General features: G+C 50.2%; 1 protein-coding gene across 1 annotated transcript in view; it reads left to right on the top strand.

Annotated features, from left to right (window-relative positions):
• LOC144166958 (uncharacterized) overlaps positions 1-20,892 on the top strand; it is a 53,654-nt gene that overhangs the window by 13,541 nt on the left and 19,221 nt on the right. Inside the window, exon 2 of the mRNA XM_077696392.1 lies at positions 18,561-19,382. Coding sequence (XP_077552518.1) covers positions 18,561-19,382 — 822 coding nt within the window. The remainder of the gene's footprint in view (positions 1-18,560; positions 19,383-20,892) is intronic.

The following is a 20,892-nucleotide window of genomic DNA, read 5'->3' as shown; positions in this document are numbered from 1 at the left end:
CCCTCTTTCACAAGACATGTAGGGAAAGAGACGCTTCCTGTCAGCACCAGCTCTAAATCAAAATGGTTATACTGCAATCAAAAATAAAAAGAAAACAAGAAGAAATATTTAATTATTGGAAGAAAACCTGCTTTCCTGCGCTGATGGTGTGGGTTTGTATAGAACAAGGTCATTATTGATTTCTGGCTGTGATGTCGGTGTCGAAGAATGCGTTTTTATTTCAAAAATGTATTAAGAGCCAAATTTTCTCAATGTTTAATAAATTTAACAATGTTTAAGAAATAGCCTCGGGCGAAACAAACAAAACGGCGTCCTCTCAGCTTTCTGCATGGGGAGTGGCTATGGGCTGCACGTTTTTATTTCCTCTTTGCGGACAGTTCACAGTGAGTTCGTACGTGCACACAAAAAAAGGCTTTCAAAGAAAAGTGGCAAAAATGTTTGAGGCTGACCACGCTGCGAGCGCTTGGCTACCAGTGAGGGAGCAACGAAAATGAAAAGTGAAGGAAGCTTTCGGCCACGTTACATGAGTCACGCGAGCGTGCGCCTGCTACTGTGAAATTCATGTGAAAGGCACGGGTGACGGATGAGTGCGGGAAGGACTGCAGGACGAGAATGTTTCGTGAGCGAGTTCGCCGAAAGCCAAACAATTTTGGGGGGGCGCGTTACTGCCAGTTAGGAGGTTCGCCGTGGCGGCCACAAGGAGGGCCGGTACTGGAAAAGGGGCCAGTAGATGACACTGTATTCTCAAAAAGAAAAAAAAAAACTTGCCGTGAGATACATAAAGATTCTACGATTTTGTTAGAGGATTTTTATTACGGAAGACTTATTACGAGGAAGACTTCATTTTGCCGTTCTGCTGTGGTCCGGCAGATTACAAGTTCGGGTTCCGCAAAATATGGAAAAAAATGCCTTACTCAGCCAATTTACATCAGATTTTAACCGTTTTTGTCTAGTTTTATTCTGGACGTAGTTGCGCTTACGAAGGTGCAACTATTTTTGCCCTAATCAAGCCTCAGAGTGTAGACTTCTTGTAATTTTCCTGCTTAAAATATCAAGTTTTCATTTAAAATTTAATATGTCTGCGAGTAATTCTTGTGTCCTAACAGCACCATTTTGTTATTTTAGTGTTCATATGTTTGCCTAAAAAGTTAGAGCCCTTCAAGATTCTCGGCCACGTGTTAACCACGCTTTGACATTTCTGGCTATAAATGTATTAAAACTGCAATTTCAAAAGAAAAGAATTTAGCGGTTAGCTTCCTTTTTGTACGCTGCTCCTGCTGGGACGGTTATTTATGCGGTTGGGCCACTTGTTTAAAGAGAAATTGCATTTTTACTATTTGAAACAAATAAAAATTAGGTCGTCGTTTTGCACACGGCCCTAATCTTCGCGCGTTTGGTCTTTTGGGGACTAAATGTTCCTCACGAGGCGTAATTGCTGCAGTTAGTCTTATTTTCTCCCATTTTGGCTAAGAGTGTAGGCGGTCAATTGTTTTCACTCCGGATGGAAAAAATAAAGCCTAATTCAGCTCCCTCGCATTAATAACAATGCACTGGCGAAATTACAATCCTGCAGGTCCAGCATTTTGTGCTGGACGTTGGCATCACATCGCCACTTTCAACTCCGAGCGAGGTGGGGGTACATCTCAGTAAACCTTTTACTCGTTGGTTAGGACAAAATCTTGAAATTGTTTTTGGGCATTTCTGTCCATGGGTTACATCTCAAGGCAAACGTAAATTTAATATATCAACGGGCTCAACCATGGAGGGAAAAAATGCTTAGGAGAGGCCCCCAGCTATCCCCCCGCATTGGCAAAAGTGTGGAGGAAGTCACGTGTTTTCGGCGGCCATTGGAAGTCGCGTTAGCAACGGCGTCCTAGCAACGGCCCGCCCGCCGTCCGCCAGTCATGGAGGAAAGGCAGCGCCTGCCTTGTCGTACGATTGCGAAAATTGCTGCTTCGCTTTGCTGCGCTGTGGTCTTGTGGAACTCGAAAAGGATTCTGCGAGTTGCGACAGCTGCGCCGATGTGAATGTGTCATTTAATTTCTACTTGCAAGTGCACCTTGTACCGCGCCAAGCTTTTGCTCCGGTCGCGATCACGACGCGCCTATTGAAGTGCAGATATCGTGAACGCGCCGTCCTGTCGTATGCGCGGACACCTGTCAGGTAGATTTTCGGGAAGTGATACACGGTGTGCAGTACGTAGGGGACTTGCAACCGAACGATTCGCAACTCAATTTTTGGGTTATCGCCACTGCATGTAGTTTGCTAGGCCGGCAATGCGCGGCAGTGCTTTTGCAACTGTTACAAGGTAGATTCCCAGTTGATATAATTCCATCGTCCTATTACCTTAGTAGGTGTCCGTCTGTTGACTGGAAGAGTGCTGGATCTGGAATCTGGATCTTTTTGTGGTCTCGCTCTGGATTTCGCTTTTCAACGCTTCATACTGCGATGTTAGTGTATGAACGTTTTCAACTGATATCACCTTGAATTTATTGACACTGAGACAAGTTGAAACTTGGCGAAAAAAAGTTTATTGACGCCACCCACCTTCTCATTTTTTTGTACTCAATAAAACGTTTTGCCTCCTCCTCCTCCTCCTCCTTCGCAAAAAATTCTATCGAAGGCACGCGAACAATGGTAAAAACATTCCACAATTTTTTAGCTTCAAATCTGCATGAAGTACTGCTTACCTATATATATAGAACGGCTGTTTTATTGACTAGTCATCTCTGGGATTGCCAGTGAAACTGCAACGCAAACTTGGGCACTCTCCAGTCCGGTAGCCGCACGGCGTTCGCCCACTGTTTGCGGCGTTCTCCATCGCTTGGGAACCTATAAACGGCGGCGATTGCAAACAAAGGATGAATGCACACCAGTGTAGAGCAATACTAGTGAGCGGATTGATGCACTAACTAGTGGAAAGTGACGCCCAATTCCTTGGGTACCGATCGCGACTTGCAGCCTGGCACCGAGCATTGCGGCATTGTTAGAGCGAGCCGCTTCGCAAAGCTGCTGCGGCCACACTGAAGGCCGTGCAACGGTGTAACCGCGCGTTTAGGTTCACGATCACGCGCTGCAAAACGGCCTTCTACCTGCCTATCAGCTGATTTCCGCCGGCTCGGCGCTGGCAGCTGCAGACGACAAGAGAGGCGATACAGGACGGAGGAGGCGGAGAAGGTGCACCGAGAGAGAGGGAAAAAGAGTCCGCCATTCGACTTACAAAAATGGCGTTTCCGGCTGCGCTGGGTGTGACGTCAGGGCCTCTCCTAAGCTTTTTTTTCCTCCATGGGCTCAACGAATATCGAGAAATCCATACAAAACACGAAATTTGCCCAAATCTAAATTATCCGTATAAGGCGTTAGGCGCAACTCAGTAAAGTAGTTTTTAGACATTATTAGACATTAGAATGAGTAACCCATGTCAGCAGGAAAAAATACAGTATTTGAACAGGCTCGCGATATATAAGGAATTCATGCCAAGGATTGAACCCTTTTGTGTCTCCAAGTTGTGTTTTTTTAAATAGTATTGCTTTACTGAGTATGTGCAGCATACGCAAAGTATACTCCCAGAATTTCAATCCTGTTGGACAAGTGGTATGGTTGGGCGTTTATCACCTGTTAGACGTTATGCCCTTCCAGTTTGTTAGGGGTGTGATTTAAAAAAAAATGTCATTCTCGCCCTCGCGAAATTCTTAAAATTGTTTGGTTCATTTGTATGGGCAACGTTAGCTGCATATATGCTGGAGCTTGTGGGAGATGATGTATCAGATATATTGTAGCTACTGGTGCAGATATGTTCAGTTTACAGCAACCACTGGTTATTGCTTCCGTCCATTTTTAGCGGCACAATTTTTTTCACGCAAGCCAACAGAAGGCAGGCATTTCGCATCCAAACGTACATTGAACAAAACACATATGCGCGGCGAAATCATTTCTTTGCAGCGCCTCAAAGGGGCACTACAAACACTGTCTGGGCGAGAACAGTTCTTTGTACGAAGGAAGCAAATGCCACTCACGATTTATTTTGCACCCCACCTTGCGTCAGGCGAGGGAGGAGATGGTTCAGTCCGATTGCTTGGCAATGTTCAAAAGGTTCGTCCTCGAAAAACACTCTCGAGCGCTGCCTACATTGAGTGTCAGTGTTACTGAGGGGAAGATATATCTTTTCGCATTGCTGCATCTCTTTCAGCGGCGAAGCATTTTAGGGGCCCGGGGCTCGCGGCCTCTACTGTCGTGTCTCCTGTAATCACGGTACTAAAACACCGCGAAACTGATTTTTGAACGTCTCGTGCTAGAACGTGTCATCTCCGTGGTAGAAAACGCGCACTAGAACACACCGGGACACTCGTTTTCCACCGCTTCGTGCTAGAACGCTTCGTGCTTCGAGAACACGGGGCTTTTACAGCCAAGCTGTATACCTTACCACCTCACCCGCACGGTTACATCCCCGTGGGCAAAATTACGGCCAGTCTGTCTCTCATGTAATTGCTTAAATTCAGTTCCACGCAAGAGAGCGCGCCACCGCCTCAGCAAGCACGCGTTTTCTCCTCCTCCCAAGAGAGAGATTTACAATATTTGAATGCACTTACACGCTGCATGCTTCGCCGCTCCCAAGGTTTAACTTTAGTGGAGATGGCCTGGGATGTTTGTAGCGTAGGCTACACTGGCCGAGGTTGAGCAGTTTCGCGTGGACCTAGAAGGGCCGTGCTGCGCAAGCGCGAGGATCATTGGATTGGATTGGATGGGATTGAATTGGATTGGATATTAAATCCAATTTGAGTACGGGTGTGTACAGAATTGGGTCTGCACACTCGCCGGTCTGCGCATTCCAGAGGAGTAGCGTCATAGCCGCGGCAGACGCACTGGCGCCGGCGTTTGCCCATCTGTGCGCCTCCGCTGCGCAGTAGCCAAGTCTGATGCTGTGCCGGAGCCGCTTGATAGCCGTTTCGCGTGGCCCCTAGAGAGCCGTGCTGCGCATGTGCGAGGATCAGTGACTGGACTAAACTGGACCGGACTGGACTGGATTGGATTGGATAAGATTGGATTGGAAATCGTTTTAGCTGCAGTAAGCATTATAATCAGCTAATCCTGAGACAACCACCGAAACCTAATAACCAGAGAATAACCAAAGAATAACCAGCTGAACCTTCGCTCACGCGACCTATATCCTGGCATAGCCGAGCTAAGCCACCGCTAATTTTTCGATATTGTTGTCTTCAGGTGTATTATTTCGCGTGCTATCCCGGGATTTCGCTGTTTCTTTTTCCGAAATTTCGGTACTAATTTATAAGGTCATGACGCAGTAATGTCATGCTCTGACGTCAAGGTCATGAAATGCCACCATCCGAAGCTCAATGTACAATGAGAATGACGTTGCTTGGCGCGTCGTAGCGCTCAACTTGAAGGCTGCTTAATGGTAGGACTAAGCATAGGCCATCAGGCCTAACGTCACGCTTTGAGCGCTAACTTCGTGAGCTAGCGCCCATCGGAAAGATGTTCTTTCTCTACCTATTGTACGTCAAGCTGCGCGTAACGGATGACGTCGTCAGATCTTTCTCTTTTATTTTCTATGTGCAAGTGAGGAGTAGGCGTGGTTGTCGAATTTTATGTTGTTTCGCATTCCTGCAGTGGAAATGAAGTATTGTATATTTTTAGAAACTTATCGAGAAAACTTGTAAATGCGATTATAGGATTACGGTCCCTATAGATGTGGTCCAATGTTTCAAGCTCCATGCGGTAAGCAAAGCTTTCTAACGATTCTTTATTTATTTGGCATATCAGAAATTTACCACTCCTGCAATATTTTTGGTTGTTACAGCCTCAAGACAGAATATTGGCATATGATCAGATAAGTCACCTGATGGCACACCACATTTAAGACTAGCATTTTATGTATTTGTTATACATGCATTAAGCCAGGTTGCTGTGGCAGTCGTCACGCGAGTAGGCCGTGTTACCGTATTTTCGAAAGCATGGGCATGAATAGTGTCTCTTAACGAAGGGCTACCAGAATTTGAATCGATGTCTGTGCGTGCGTGTCCGTTCGTGTTGGTATGTGCGTGTGCGTGTGTGTGTGTGCGTGCCTGTGCGTTTCTGCATGACCGTGCGTGTGCGTAATGTGCCCGAGTGTCTCTGTGTGTGCGTGTTCGTGCGTGCGTGTGTGTGTGCGTGGGTGAACGCGTGTGCGTGCGTGAGTTAGTGCGTGTGTGTATGTGTGTGCGTGCATGCGTGCGTGTGTATGTGCGTGTGCGTGCGTGTGGATATGTGTGCGTGCGTGTGCGTGTGTGCGTGCGAGCGTGCGTGTGCGTGCACGTTTGTGTGCGTGTGTGTGCATGTGCGTGCGTGCGTGCGTGTGCGTCCTTGCGTGCGTGTGCGTGCGTGTGTGTGTGTGCGTGCCTGCGTGTGCGCGTGTGTGCGTGTGCGCATGTGCGCGTGCGTGTGTGTGTCTGTGCATGCGTGCGTGTGCGTGTGTGTGTGCTTGCGTGTGCGTATGTGCGTCTGCGCGTGCGTGCGTGCGCGCGTGTGTGTGCGTGCGTATGCGCGTGCGTGTGTGTACATGTCCGTGCGTGAGCTTGTGTCTGTGCGTGCGTGCGTGTGCATGTGTGTGGGCATGCATGTGCGTGCGTGTGCGTGTGCGTGTGTGTGTCTGTGCGTGTGTGTCCGTGCGTGTCGGTATGTGCATGTGCGTGTGTGTGCGCGTGCCTGTGCGTTCGTGCGTGACCGTTCGTGTGCGTACATGTGCGTGAGTGTGTGTGTGCGTGCGTGTGCGTGTGTGTGTGCGTGCGTGCGTGTGCCTGTGTGTGTGGGCATCGCCTCGTGTATATTTGCAATGCCAAACGCATCAGCCCGGTCCGGCCGACCAAGCCCTCTCCTTCTACTCCGGCCACTCTCTCCCAATTGCTAGCCTTGCCAGCGCTTTAGTCATGTGATCGGTTCATCTTGGGCGACGCGTGGTGGAAAGCGCCAACGTTGGCGAAACGTGGTCCGCCGCGGCTCTGAGTTTTCTAACGCTGGCAGGAGCGCCATTAGCTGGGAATCTCAAACATCAATTGGTTGCCTTGGCAACCAGGTACAAGCCTCTCTAGAACTCAGTTACGGCTGGGTGATCCCGGTTCAGATCGGGGCCCTACCTTACGACATGTGGGCACTGCAGGCGTGCCACTCACTCCCGTAGGGAAGGTCGCGATGCGTTTGGCATTGTAAAATACAGGAGGCGATGGTGTGGGTGTGCGTGGGTGCATGCTTGCGTGTGTGCGTGCGTGCGTGCATGTGTGCGTGCGTGCGTGTGTGTGCGTGCACTTGTGAATGCACATGCGCGCGCGCGTGTGTCAATGAATGGTCGCAGGCAATCAGAGGCTCTCTCAAGACACACTTGAAGATTGCTGGAAAGGTGATGCACCCGGAGGTTGACCTCTACATTGCGAAGCTATGGCAACAAGGCAGGAAACTGGCGAAAAGGTGGAAAGGACATAAACACAGCACACATTTCGAAATACGACACAAAACGCCACAAAGCGATCCCAAGAACATACACAGAAATTATTACATCCGAATTGAAACGCATTCTGCGTGAAACCTAGGGCGCACTAAGCACATAAAAAACTTGGGCCCTAACAAGAAGCTCGATGTGCCCCACCTTACCAAGAGGTTTGAAATCCCAACTACTTCAGAATCGCACTCAAACCCAAAGAAGATGCGGAGCTTGTTAAGACCCTCAAACGGAAACAAAAACCTACAAAGCAGGCAAAACTATCGTATAATACACAGTATGAAGGAGGACCACATAAAATGTCTGGAAAATCACACTAGAAGCTTCCCATGAAATAACTAGACGAAAAAGAGCTCGCCTGGAGACGATGGCACTCCATTTAGAATGCTTCAATCTGATTCAATCTGATCTGCCATACTTGATACGTTGATGTTCTGACGTTTGGCAATCAGTTCTTAGGTTTTCTTAGTTTTTCAGTTTGCTCCCTAGAGGTTCCTTCTATCACAGCTGTGGCTGATTCACTGATTGCCGATGCTTCGTCGTCATTAACACTAACTTAAACTACACTAGACTACACTACACTGTATACACTAACCTCGTTCTTCTCGCTGTTGCGACTGGGAAGGCCGACCCGAGCCGAGCTCCGTCGCCTCCGACATACGTGTGGTAGCGTGGTGTGAAGCGAGCGGCCAGTCGCTGTTGCAGCCGAGAAACCCAGAAGCCGTAGGCTAACGTAACTTTTTACTTCATAGCGACAGGTCAGCCGAAGCCAAAGGACAACGCCCCGATGGGCGAAGTAACAGTACAGGACTCTAGCAGAGTGACAGCCTTGATTCACTGCTCAAACAAGAATGAAACTACAGCGCTTGGGCGGGGTCTATTTATACCCAAAGCGCTAACGGTAGAAACCGCGTTCCCTCTAGGTTGTGCACTGGCCATGAACGTCACAGACACACACAACACTCTTTCCAGAGTTCGTGAGCAGTCGGTAGTAGCGGCGCAGGCCGAGTCCGAGAGAGGGGTGAGAGGAGGTCTCTGCAGCGGACGCGGGGCTTTCGTGTCCTTGGGGCGCGTTGAGATGTGCCTCGCCGGCAAACGTCGAAGTTTGACACGCGCCGAAAGCGAGGCGTCTGACCCAGGCTTGTCCAGACGTGAAAGCGTGAGTCACCGACACAGAGGGCTTGCCTGAAAGGCGCACGTAGTGGAGGCTTCGCCGCACAGCCGAGGAGTATTGAAACGAAGGCCAGCGGCTGGCTCATACGTAACAGCTTCTCCCCCTGGGGTACGAGATCGATGGATAAAAGTCTTCAACCGTTGTCCGGAGGGATGCTTTCGGAGAGAAGTGCTCGCCAGATGCTCGACTCTAGGCCTAGGCAGTACGACACCGTGCTGGAGCTTCACCGGGCGGATCACTCGACGAGTAGTGGCTCCCAAAGAACGTCTCTGGCTTGGTCAGGCAAGCAACCGAACAACACAGGAAGACACAACCGCGTCGCCGGCAAGTGCGAAGACAAATCCACACTGAAGCTCTACCTGGGTTTTCGTTGGGATAAAATACGCTAATAACTAACTGCACTAGTTATATTTTAGCCCACCACTACTTCAGACAAGCACACAAACATGAAAGGTGACATTTCGCGTAATTGGAAATATCCGACACAAAAAGAAATGTAATCGTAACGGGCGAAACCTGCTCCAGGAAAAACAATGACATTGAGAAGGTCAGGCGTCTACAGGCAACTCCTCGCGATGAGAACTGCGATTTGTGCTCTCGTCATTGCCCTGAGCTTTCCCTTGTTTCATTCGCGCCTTAGGTGCGGCCGCTCTCTGAAAGCGACTGCGACCGGTCGAGGGGACATCGGCCTTCTTCCGAGACGTGTCTCGAGCTCGGAGAAAACTGCTCTACTTTCCACTGCTCGAGCAAGGCGTGCGCTTTCGTTCTCCGCCGCTCCGAGGTCCACTGAGACCCGGCGCAAAGCGTGCGTGTGGCGCTGCCACTCGGCAGGCGCGCATGAGAGCTCTCGCAGCATTTCTTTGCGACACTCTCGGCAAGCGAACACCGCAGGGGGATTTCGCTCTCCTTTCCGGCTGTCAAGGCAAATCTAGGTACGGCAGCCCGGTTTTAGAAGACGGCTCACCCCCACGCGACACCGGAATGGTTTCGTGCTCGTCTGGCCGTTGCCTGACATCGAGTATGTGAGTTTCAGACGGAACTCCAGCGACTCGCTCAGTTGTGCTGCCGTCGCTACGCTTAGCTGCACCACGAACACCATCCAGTGTCTCGACTGCCGGCTCTGCCACAGCGTTCCTCGGTTAGGAAATCGCGTCTGGAGAAACAACCGCCGTTTCAACAGACTCGTGTTGCCCCCTTTCTCTAACGTCACGGTTTCGGCTTTCCCGCGGAACGTCGCTAGCCTACGAACTGCACGCCTTCGGGTCATAAGCCGTTTTCAAGGCCTCCCGTGAAACTGAGCACTTCCAACACGACGACGAAACATCTGCGCTCACTGTAGGGTCCTTACACACAGTGTACTTACGCTGCCCTCTGTCGTGAGCCACCACAACTGCCCCATCCTCGCTATCTGTCTGAGTCTCGCCATTCCCATCAGAGGTTGCGACACTACCGTTACTTAAGCCCTTTTCAGCGAGCCCAGCTGGTTCATTCCTCGGCAGTTTCTCTAAATTGTACCCCTTCTCGCGTAACAGCTGATCCGACCTGTTCCAGAATAGGTACCTGTATTCCGGGAGAAGTTGTGGGGATACTACCACCTGCGGGACACGTTCACCAAACGGACCTCCGATGCTGACCTTGGCAATCGGCAGGCGCACGTTTCGTGCTCCTACGGCTGGCTTCACCCAAACACACTGCCCCGTTAGCTGATCCGGTGCAACGTATTGAGGGTGTACCGTCGCCACGAAGTCGCGAAGAACTCGGCACGGTTTACTGTTGACCACTAGCTCACGTACGTACGGCTCTAGAAACTCTCTGTTGTCCTCACTCTTATCTAGCATGTGAAAAACGAGTTTTCCCTTCTTGCAACTCGCAGCGAAATGTCCCGTCTCGCCATAGTTGTAACACGCAGCCTGCCTGCGCGCTTCAAAAGCTTTCTTTCTGCGCTGCTCCTCAGCGTCTTCTGCTCTCTTTTCGTTTTCGCGGCCAGTTTCCCTATCCACGAAACCGATTTCCCTTGCTCCACCGTCTTCCTGGGGAGCTCCGCCTTTAGGCCATGACTTATCAGGTCTCTGACTAAACTCTTTTTGGCCGTCTTTCGGCCCCTGCGCACTTCGACGTGCGACGAACTAATCGGCTAGCATAACTGCCTGATCCACAGTATTTACCCCTCGCCTATCTTGCACCCAGAGTCTCAGGTTCTCCGGTAGTCAGCGGTAAAACTGCTCAAGACCGAAGCACTCAACTACCTTGTCGTGCTCTCCGAAAGCCTTTGCCTCTTTGAGCCACTCTTCCATGTTATCTCTCATCTTGTAGGCAAACTCCGACTACGACTCGCCCTTAGATTTCTCGGCTTCGCGGAATTTCTGGCGAAACCCTTCTGCTGACAGCCTGTACTTACGCAGGAGGCTCGACTTGACTTTCTCGTAGTCCTCCGCCTGCTCCTTTGGATGCCTCACCTGGCAAAAGCGTAAGCAGCTTTTGCGGCCATGAGTCTCGGCTAAACTGGGCCTTCTCGCATGTACGCTTAAAGGTGACCAAAAGAAGACCGATGTCTTCTACCTAGTAGGGTCGCATTAGGTCACTCATTCGTAACATAGGTCGCTCAGTCGCCGCAGACTGCACACTTGGCGCGCTGCGTCACTCTCACGACTAGATCGAGATGCCTCGATCTCTAGGCGCTTCATTTCCAGCTCATGCTGTCGCTCCTGTTCTCGTCTTCTATCCTCGCGTTCCTCTTCTCGCTTTCTTTTCTCGCGTTACTGTTTATGCCTCTCCAGCTCCTTCTCATCGCCTTCCTCAAGCTGGCGTTCAGCCTCTGCCTCTGCAGCCTGACGTTTTGCGGTCTCCCTGCCATTGATCATGTCAATGCACTCCGACAGCTCGTCATCGTCAACCCCAACAGCTAGTATAGCCTGTATCAGCTCTGGCTTTCTCAGCGCGTTCGTAACATCCAAGCGCAACTCTTTTGCAAGCTCCAACAACTGCGGTTTTTTTCAACGCCTTCACCATGGAAAGCGGCCCTGGCAGGCATCCTTGACTTGGTGCCACCTATGAAAACCGCTTTTCGCTACCCCCCTCATACATATTCTTTATGAAGTTTGTTCACTCAGCTAGTAAGTGGCATCTGTTTTGAGACTTCTTCAAAAACGGGGAAACCTCGAGGTGTGTCGTTTCTGAACGAGGGGGCCTATCACAGGAGTACAGCGGAGCCGGCGCGGGCCACAAACCCTTCCCAGTTTAGCAGGACCGCAGAGCGCGTGAATGAGCGACCGTTCTACGAGAGAGCGACAGTGGCTCGCTGCCATTCTCGCAATTTTTATATTCGTACCGGGTGCTCTGATATCACGAGAAATGTTTTATGTGATAGTGTAGGGGTTTTCGAAGACGAAAGCCCTGAATGGATCGTTAGGCAAAAAAAATTGGCCGCGTATCACCTCACTTTGCCGAAAATGTCGTAGAAAGACGGTGGTTCTGTGCCACCGCTGCCACATAAACGCCTATTTTGTCTCCCACGACAATCTGCCAGGCTTTTCTTCTGCCGTGTCTCTTTTCCCGAGCTAAACACAGTTTAAATTGTCAATTCATGGTAAAAGTCAATTCGTATATTTCACAGTTCACATGATTTTATTAAAATTAATGTCAAAAGGAAAATTCATGTTCGCCACGTTCCACTGCTGCCATGACATCTACTGGAGCCTTCAGTTACTGTAGGACAGTGACTGTAAGTGCAGTGCAACTGTAAGTGTAAGTTCAGTTACTGTAAGTGCAATGCCGCCATAATGAGCAAGCCACGGGTGCGAACGCTTTTTGCATTTGAGAGTCAAAGCGTTTTTTTTCTACGTGTAATGTTTTCGTTTTGTATCGGAAAAATCAAGCAGCGATGATATTCGAATAAAAGAACCCTAGAAATACCACTATTTAGTACAGATGTCGCCCCAAATACAAGTAAGGTGCTTTTTGTTCTGAAAACTGTTGAGAAGTATGAAGTGGGTTACCAGATTTAGTGCTTTCGAAAGTTCTACGTGTATAACCTTTAGATTTTTGTGTGTATAAATTTTTACCTGTACAAAAAAACTCTGTGAAGTATTCATTTACATTTTGGCCAACAGAAATACGGCAGAAAGACAGACCAATAGTCTCGCTCGTAAGTAACCCAAGAAAGGCATGCCGAATTCGGCACGCTTGCGGGCAGCTAACGCAGAGGCTGGGGTCGCGCACAGAGCCGCTCGACGGGTCACGTAAGCAGTCAAAGCTGACCCACGGGGGTCTGGGAGTTCATCGTTGCATATACAGTCAAATCTCGATACAAGGAATCACGCGGGAGCACCCAAAATCGTTCGTTATTTTGAAATGTCGTTGTAATAAAAAACTCGCGTTTATAAGCCAGTGCTCAAACACAGGAAACAAAATAACGTGTCTTTGAAGTAGACGTGTGTGCAGACGACAACACCGTCAAATAAAAATGTCGCTCTCGCTGTAAAGCTGCTTCATTCGAAAAAATCAGTTATGTTCCTCTGGCGTGTGTTACACGCACGACGGATTTAACTTTGCGCAATACCTCATCGGGTACATCATTGCACCGAGCGAAGGAAGTGTGATCTTTGTTGATGTGCACTAAAGCATCACTGTTCAACGCTATCTCATCTTCTTCTGTGTTCTGTGACTCACAGTCGTCTTCGTTCGCGTCGGGACAATGACTGTTTTCGCTTCTTCTTGGCTCTGTCGCTAGCTGCATTCCATCATTGGACATCTCACAAACTTCTCAGCAAGATCACTTACAGCAAAGAGATACCTGTGCGCACAAGTGAATGGCGTGAACAACGAACAGCCCACCGACGGGCGCCCAAAGCAGCGGAGAGAGAAAGGGGGCAAAGGCGGCTTTGTTGGCTAGGCTACCGCACATTAAGCTAGAGCTTTCGATGGCAATGAACATGGTGCTGGTCATAGCTACTGTACTTAGTTACTGCACATACACAAACGGCGGTTCGGTTTCACGCGAGACTTGCGGTGCTGCTACTTCACCAGAATTCTTAATACTAATGTTCCTTACTATACAGGAGAAAATAAATTGCGGGCGTTATTCTGAAATATGCGCGATATTAAAATTCGTAGTTCTGAAGTATTTTACAAACATATAGGCAGTCTTGCGGGGATTTTGAAAATTTTTGCAAATTTGCGAAATTTGTTGAAGTGTGGTTCGTACTAACGAGATTGTACTGTATATAGGGTGGTAGGGCGTTTCGTACCCCGCCGCACTATCCAAGATCGCGCAAGGGGCGGCCGTCGCATCGTCTTCAGAGTACTCCTGGGCCTGCGGAAGGGTGCGAAGGTTGCGGGCTGGCGGCGGTTGCGTACGGCCAAGGGATTACGGCCCCTCACGATCCTGTGCGGCAAGCTTTCGTATGACTACGGCAGTGGTATTTGCGAACTTCGGCACGCTGGCAGCCACCAACCCGCTAAGGCGGCGGTCACTCACAACGCCATTCGCCGCGGTATGTGCGTGCTCGAAGCGGGTCCTAGTCCACGGAAGCGAGTTTAACGGCGGACGCGCGGCGCGTGTTGACGTCTTGCACAGGACAGCCGTCCTAGCGGTGGCGCCATCTGTCGGCCAAGTGGTGAACCTTCGTCTGGCGGGACGTCATCATCACCGGTCATTGCCGCGCCTCTAAAAAACTCCGCTAATAAAAGCGGTGTCCAGTCTCTGTAACCGAAAAACAGCTCCTACAGCGGTGTTTCATTGCTCGGGCGTTCAATAACATCGAACGTTCCACGGCCCGAGATTGAGCGAAAAAGCCGGCCTAAAGCCAAGCTATGGTCCCTAGAAGCCAAGCTCTCCAGCGGCAAGATAGTTCGCATAGACAACCCATATGCCTCCTGCGCTGCCCAGGGGGCGCTTCGCAAGCGGCTTCCGGACAGTGCTTCCGGGTAGTACAAAGCTGCGCGGGTCCCATAGGATCCCGTGTTGACAGAAGCAAAATGAGCTCGACGCTCCCGATTATTTTGCGACGTGGTCACCAGCTCATCCCCGACGCGTCCGATCTATTTCAGCGATCAACTTGGCATTCGGGGAAAAGGCTTTGCAGCGCTAATCACGTTTACAGCGCCGACGAAAGTGCCAGGACCGTGACGGCGTCTGCTACTCGCAGGTTCACCGATCGATGGTCGTACGAAGTGAAATTTTCAGTGAAATTTCTAGCTTAAACTAATACTCTACGTGACAAAGACTTCTCAAAAACAGGCGATCAGAAAAGAAGAGTGACGCAATCGGCGATGATCGCGCTTTAAAAAGCCAGCGAGTCCGGCGGACCGCAGGCTCGCCTGCTGCGGTGCGCCGCTCTTTTGCGTACCTGCACACTATGCGTGCGCTTTCATTAAACAGTGCTCGTTTGCGTCGCCGTTACGAATACATGGTGCAGCGTTAGCTTGCCGTTTTGTTGCGTGTCTCTGTGACAAAATGCCGCGACCGTCAGAAGCGTGAAATCTGTTTTGCGATTCCGAAATTAGTGGCCGTAAAACAAAGTGGTCGGGTGAACTATAGAGGCCGCTCGCTTTCCTTGTTTGCTCTCGCTTTACTTAATTACGCTCTTGCAGCATACATTCCCAGTTCACACTTAATAGCCTAGAATGAGGGTCAGCAACGACACGGCGGAGGGTTGGACGGCAAATCGGGTGGGAGGTGGAGGGGGGCTTTGAATGCAAAGAGAAAAAATTCAGCGAATTCCGAATGATATTTGACAATAATCTGGCGAAGTGTGAAGATGGGGGGTGGGGGGGGGGGCAATTTAACTGGAAGACGCCAATTCTCTGTTCTTTGTCTCGCTGTCAAACTCCATTTGAAGTCAAAACTGGCATGTCGGCGATCAGATTCGACGACCCCTGCACTAGAAAACCAACACAGTCAGTGATGGTCGTATGTAAATATTCGGGCACCGCGCCGTGTATGCGGCAGTGTGCGGTTATGCTGTGTTATGTAAGGTTATAGAAGTACACATCTCTGCAAGCAGCGGGCGTGTGATTTGGTGCATGTTTTGCGTCCTTTAATAGCGCTTAATTTGTTTATTCGGGGCCATTTCCCCACCTACTCGCTAGTATACATGTACCCTACTGTTCGCAAACCGTGCGGCGTAAAACGTTACGCAAGAATCATTTAGTTTCCGAAAATACGAAACAAAATTTCCACTCGTTTCAAAGGCGGTGCCAGGCCAGCAGTGTCAGCTGAGTCGGCTGCGCAATTCTTGCGTTCGCTTGCATGCTCCCGCTGAAGCAACCTTTTGCAGTTACCTCAGAATATAGGATGAGCAGCGTTGCGTGTTTATGCTACTCGTGAACTTTCCTTTGTCGACCGCACGCAAGAAGAAAAAACTGTAACTGTCGTCAAACAGTTAAACCACCCGACCTGGCGATACTGTCCCACGCCGCGACCACCGCGACAGCTCGCTCAAAAGAAAGCCGACAAATCGGTTTCTTTTAGCGGATATTTTTTGTTTAACCTCTGCAGCTACTTTAAGGGCTATTTCATACAGTATGCAGTCATTTAAACACGCCACAAAGTGCCACAACCAACTTTCACTCAGGCTTGTAATTGAAAACACATGGAGGGCGGCGACAGTCGTCTGCTTTTGTACTACCAGAGTCCTTCAATGCTTAACTTCAATGCTTTACTGGTCAACAAACTGCTCCGTAACTCAATGGGAGAGCTTCATATGCTGCGTTTGGCCGCCGCGCGGTGGCGCCACCCTCTCACTGAGGTCACTCCTCGGGCGGCGTTGCGCTGGCTCGAACGGCGGTGTTCGTTTTGTGCGGGGAAAAAAATGTAACGTGCATCTCGCGCTCTTGTGATGCGACTTAATTAGTGCAATGACGATGCCTAACGTGTGTTGCGTCCCGGGATGTCGTTCCTTGTACAACGATACCACAGAAAATGTTTCCTTGTTTTGTCGACCGAGCGACGGGGAGCTGCGAGAGAAATGGAGGTGCGCCATTCCAAGGCAAGAAACGGGAGATTTCATCTTCGATTATACGTGTGTGACAGTGCGTGCAAATGCACTGTGTGCGAGAATGGAAGAAGCAATGTACCCTTTTGAGAGCACCGTGGACCTAGAATTGTACAAGGCTAACTTAAAGCTGGATTTTTGTCATATCAGTCAGGTTGTAGCGGTGCTTCATTACCTGTTTGCAAACTTGTATTACCTTGCGCTCAGGCTCGCGTGTAAAAAAGCTTTGGGACGTCCTTGTGCTTTTACTTTTCATATTTCCGCTAATTATCCCTTAGGGTCCGTCTTGTTTGTTTTGTAACCGCGCGTGGCCGGTTCCGGTTTCTTATCTGTCGTTTCAACCGGAGCGCCCGTTTGCTCTTTTTGTTGTACATCCCGTCGGGCAATATTGTTTGATATGAAAAGGGTGCCAGCTTGTCGCGAACTTGATTTTTTGTTTCTTCGACAATGTTCTCGATCCCATTTCAATGGATCTGAAATTAATAACGTTCCGAGAGTAATGCATGCATAGCAAACGCCGCGCAACTCGCTTTATTGACGTTCATCTGTGCACGTCACACTGCGGACTGCTTCTTCGACGTTTGTGTTTCATTCTAGTCTTCTGTAGAACAGGAGTTCGCTAGCTCGCTGCGTTCAGAAAAGCTTTGCGTCGTTCTTGGCTACGTGGCAATATTCTGTTTCCTCCGTGTGCTCCACATCGCAGCGCGAAAAAAATAAATTTTTGTACACTGGACCACGCTCTTTCGTCTCCCTTCGTAACATAAATTTTTTGTTGCGTGTGATAAAATCAGTTTTATTGTTCTTTTTTCGATTCCTGTCTTTGCAAGGATTGCAAAGCGTGGAAGCGGAAAGACACATCCTTCGCGTTTCTGCAGCGTTTTTAGATGTTCTCAAGTATGTACCCACTCATTGAAACGACAATACTATTGGGCTGTCTCTTTTAGTGTTCTGTGCATTCCAGAGCAATCAACGGATTCATTAAGCGTAGTCTGAACGACGCGTACTTGGTTTCTTTTAGTTTTTTTTATTATATTATCGATAGGCCAGAAGCAGTCCCTGACTACGCAACTACCGTATGTGTGGTATTTAGAACTTCTGCTTTAAGAAAAGAAGAAATAGAGATTTAAAAATCCGAAAACACGACGGCGCAGCGCTTGTGCCAGAGCACGCAGAAGCCGTTGCCGTTCGCAGCAGAAGTCTACGGTAATTTACTACGAAAAATAAAACCCCATAGAAAGCAGGTGATGACTGTACTATTCATCGCTAACTACTACGAAAAAAAAAACACAATCAGCGCGCAGACACCAAAAGCAGCGAGCGTTTGCACGCCAAGAGCAGGCCAATACGCCGCGAAAGCGGCGGCTGGATGACCTTCGTGTGGCGGTGGCGCCTGCAGTGGCGCGCGCGGTCCCTATATGAAACGAGCGCCGAAGTTTCGTGACTAAAGGACTCTGGTACTACCCAGAGGCGTCGGCCGCTAGGGGCGCTGCATGTCGCCAAAACTCCAGCGCAGGAGGCCTATGAGAAGCGCTCATGTATCCGCGGGTTTCTGTTTTTTAAGCCTTCTTGTGTAGCTTTACGTCATTCCCGGTATGGTGCTACGTGACCTTCGATTTTCTCAAAAGCGGGGGCATCTCGGGCATTCTGCAGACAGGCAACAGCCTAAAGTTGGTTTCTAGTCTGTCACCCAGCTGATTGTCTAACCGCGGCGATTTCCTATAGGGTAAAAATTAATCAAATGTGAGCATGCCCGAGCCGAATCTGCTGCAATGCAGGAGTAAGGTATACTAGCGACGAGGCTTGTACCTCAATTCGTTTAGTACGGCTGAGCCGTCCTCGCCACGCCGGACAGAAGAGAACTGCAGGCAGTGGTTACGTTGCTTCTTCGTGCGTTATGCCGCAGGTCATTCCCGACGGAGACACCGAGCCGCTGGTCCCCGCGGTCCACGCCGCGCCTTCGACGTCTGACCAGCGGCAGAGAGTGGGCGCTGCTGCGCACGCGTTCGCATCGCCCTACCCTGGCGGCGGCCCACACAGCCCAGCGCTTCACGGCGCAGTGTCGCGGGCTACGGACCGCACCTACACTTCGCGGCCACCGTCAGACGAGACCGTGACGGTGTGTACGACGCCGGTGCTGCCAGTCCTCCAGCTTGCTCGTCCACTTTTGCCCGTCGTGCAAGCCCAGGTTGACTTGCCTGCGAGCGGCGAAGAAGGCTCCGACGCGCTGTGCAGGACGTCTGTAGGGCCAACCGAGGAGCGCCTATCGTCTCGCTCCCAGGAGTACGCACCCGCGATCGTGGCCCAGCCGCAACCACAGTTCGTCTCGGAGACCACCACGGCGGCAGCGACTACGTCCGCGACGCAGCAGCAGCAGCAGCAGCAGAAGCAGCAGTACATGGTATACAGTAACCCTTACAACTGTTACGCTCCGGGGATCTACCAGTCCTCGGGCCCTCTGGTGTCGCCGTTCATCAATCCGATGGTGCCAGCGCCCGTCTTCCGGGAAATGTCGCGGTCATACAGGGAGGAGGAGTACTACGACGACGCCTCCGCTTCGGAAAGCGGGCCACGTGGGGCCCAGCACTTGTACGGAGGCAGCGTGGCCCAGCAGTCGTACCTGGCTTCAAGCGCCGGCTCGGGCCCGTGGGCGTCAACGGTGGCTGTGGTGCCGACCAGGAAACCTGTCTACATGGACCGCAGGGTTCTTACTGCGCGGGACCCACAGGTGAGGAGATCTTGCAGTCGGGGACCTCAGCTTCACGCAGGGAAAATGCCATTGCCTCGTTGGGCTTCCCCAACTTCCCTGACAGACGGGTTCCATGTTGCCGTTAATACAAGTGATGTAGCCGGATTTCCTTCATTTCACCATTAAAAGTTATCGTACATACCTACCTCAGCGACACAAGACACGGTAGTTGGGTCGTGCCGTGTTGCGCTTGCGGTTTGAGCTATAAGAGCGCGGACTTCACTTCTTGCAACACCATTTTCCTCAGTGGATCTCAGATTTACAATCCCTTTTTTTTTAGCTCGACTAAGCGCGGGACAAGCGTACGTCCATCACACTCTTCCAAAGCGGCCGTCTGTAGCGGCCCGTAGATTGGTTCCTTAGGTTTGCCGCTCGCCGCCGACGAACTTTTCTGAGCCAGCTAGATCGGCGGCGGACGATGTTTTTTTTTCCGCCGCCGGGCATCGGGCGCGCGCCGCCGTCCGTTGTTCGTCCTTTTTTCGTCGCAAATTCGCTCCATGTTTTCTGGCCTTTACGCACGCATGCATGTTTGGAATGCACAGTGCCGCGCGGAACGTGAGTCGAAATAACCGGCAGCTCTGCTGAAATCGGCGCGAGTATTCTTTCCTCCGTGTTGCGCACCTTTTATGATGCATAGTCTGTCAACTTTTTAAATGTCGATAACGAAGCCATGACAGGAGCAAAACAAAAACAAAAAAAAAACAAATCGAGGCATGCATTTTTTCAGTTTTATTAAGCTTGTTCCGTTCACTGAACGCTGCGAGCGATCGTTACATGAATTCATATTCTTGCACGTTTAGAATTGGCGGATGAAGTAATCGGGCACTTTTTACACAACGGCATTATATTATATACGCATGCAAATAAAACATCGCTGATGAACTCTTGTGCGTAAATGGTAGGAGTGCATCTCCATGCTTACTCCCGCAGTGGACAAGAATGAAGTCGCAATTTTACTCTTCCTACTGGAGCGAGAGAGACGGTGCGCAGGTTTACTCTTCACTGGTGCGGGAGCGGAACTGGGGCTGCCCTCCGCCCCACACGAGAAGAGTACGCGGTCGGTTTTGCTCTTCCTTCTCATGGGGAGCGAACATTGCATTTAAAGGGACACTGAAGTGAATTTGTCAAGCTCCCGTTTTTGCTTGCACTGCGTAGACTGGCTCAAATTAGCACACTTTTCATCGTTTATCCGGTTGACAAATCGGTAATTATTTTACAAAGCGCGAAAGAAGAAAAACTACCATGCGCGGTTTGCGGCGGCCGCACCAACTAAAGCTGTGACGTTGGGAGGAGCGGGCACCGTGATTGGACGATGCCCAAGGTGAGCAACCAAACAAGTTTCGGTTTCGGTTTCGGTTCTGTAAAACACAACCGGTGGCGTTGTTGGATGGGCATTCTCAATAACTCAGTAATCACGTTGGCAGCTGTAAAAATGCATAAAGATAAGCCTCCCAGGACGGCTTGGAATCGTAGCATTCACTAGCCGAGG

Source organism: Haemaphysalis longicornis, unplaced genomic scaffold (genome assembly GCF_048455015.1).
Source record: "Haemaphysalis longicornis isolate Haplotype H1 unplaced genomic scaffold, Haemaphysalis longicornis Haplotype H1 scaffold_2, whole genome shotgun sequence".
NCBI lineage: Eukaryota > Metazoa > Arthropoda > Arachnida > Ixodida > Ixodidae > Haemaphysalis > Haemaphysalis longicornis.
Note: the sequence above shows the minus strand (reverse complement) of the source record. Positions and strands in the feature narration are given on the sequence as shown.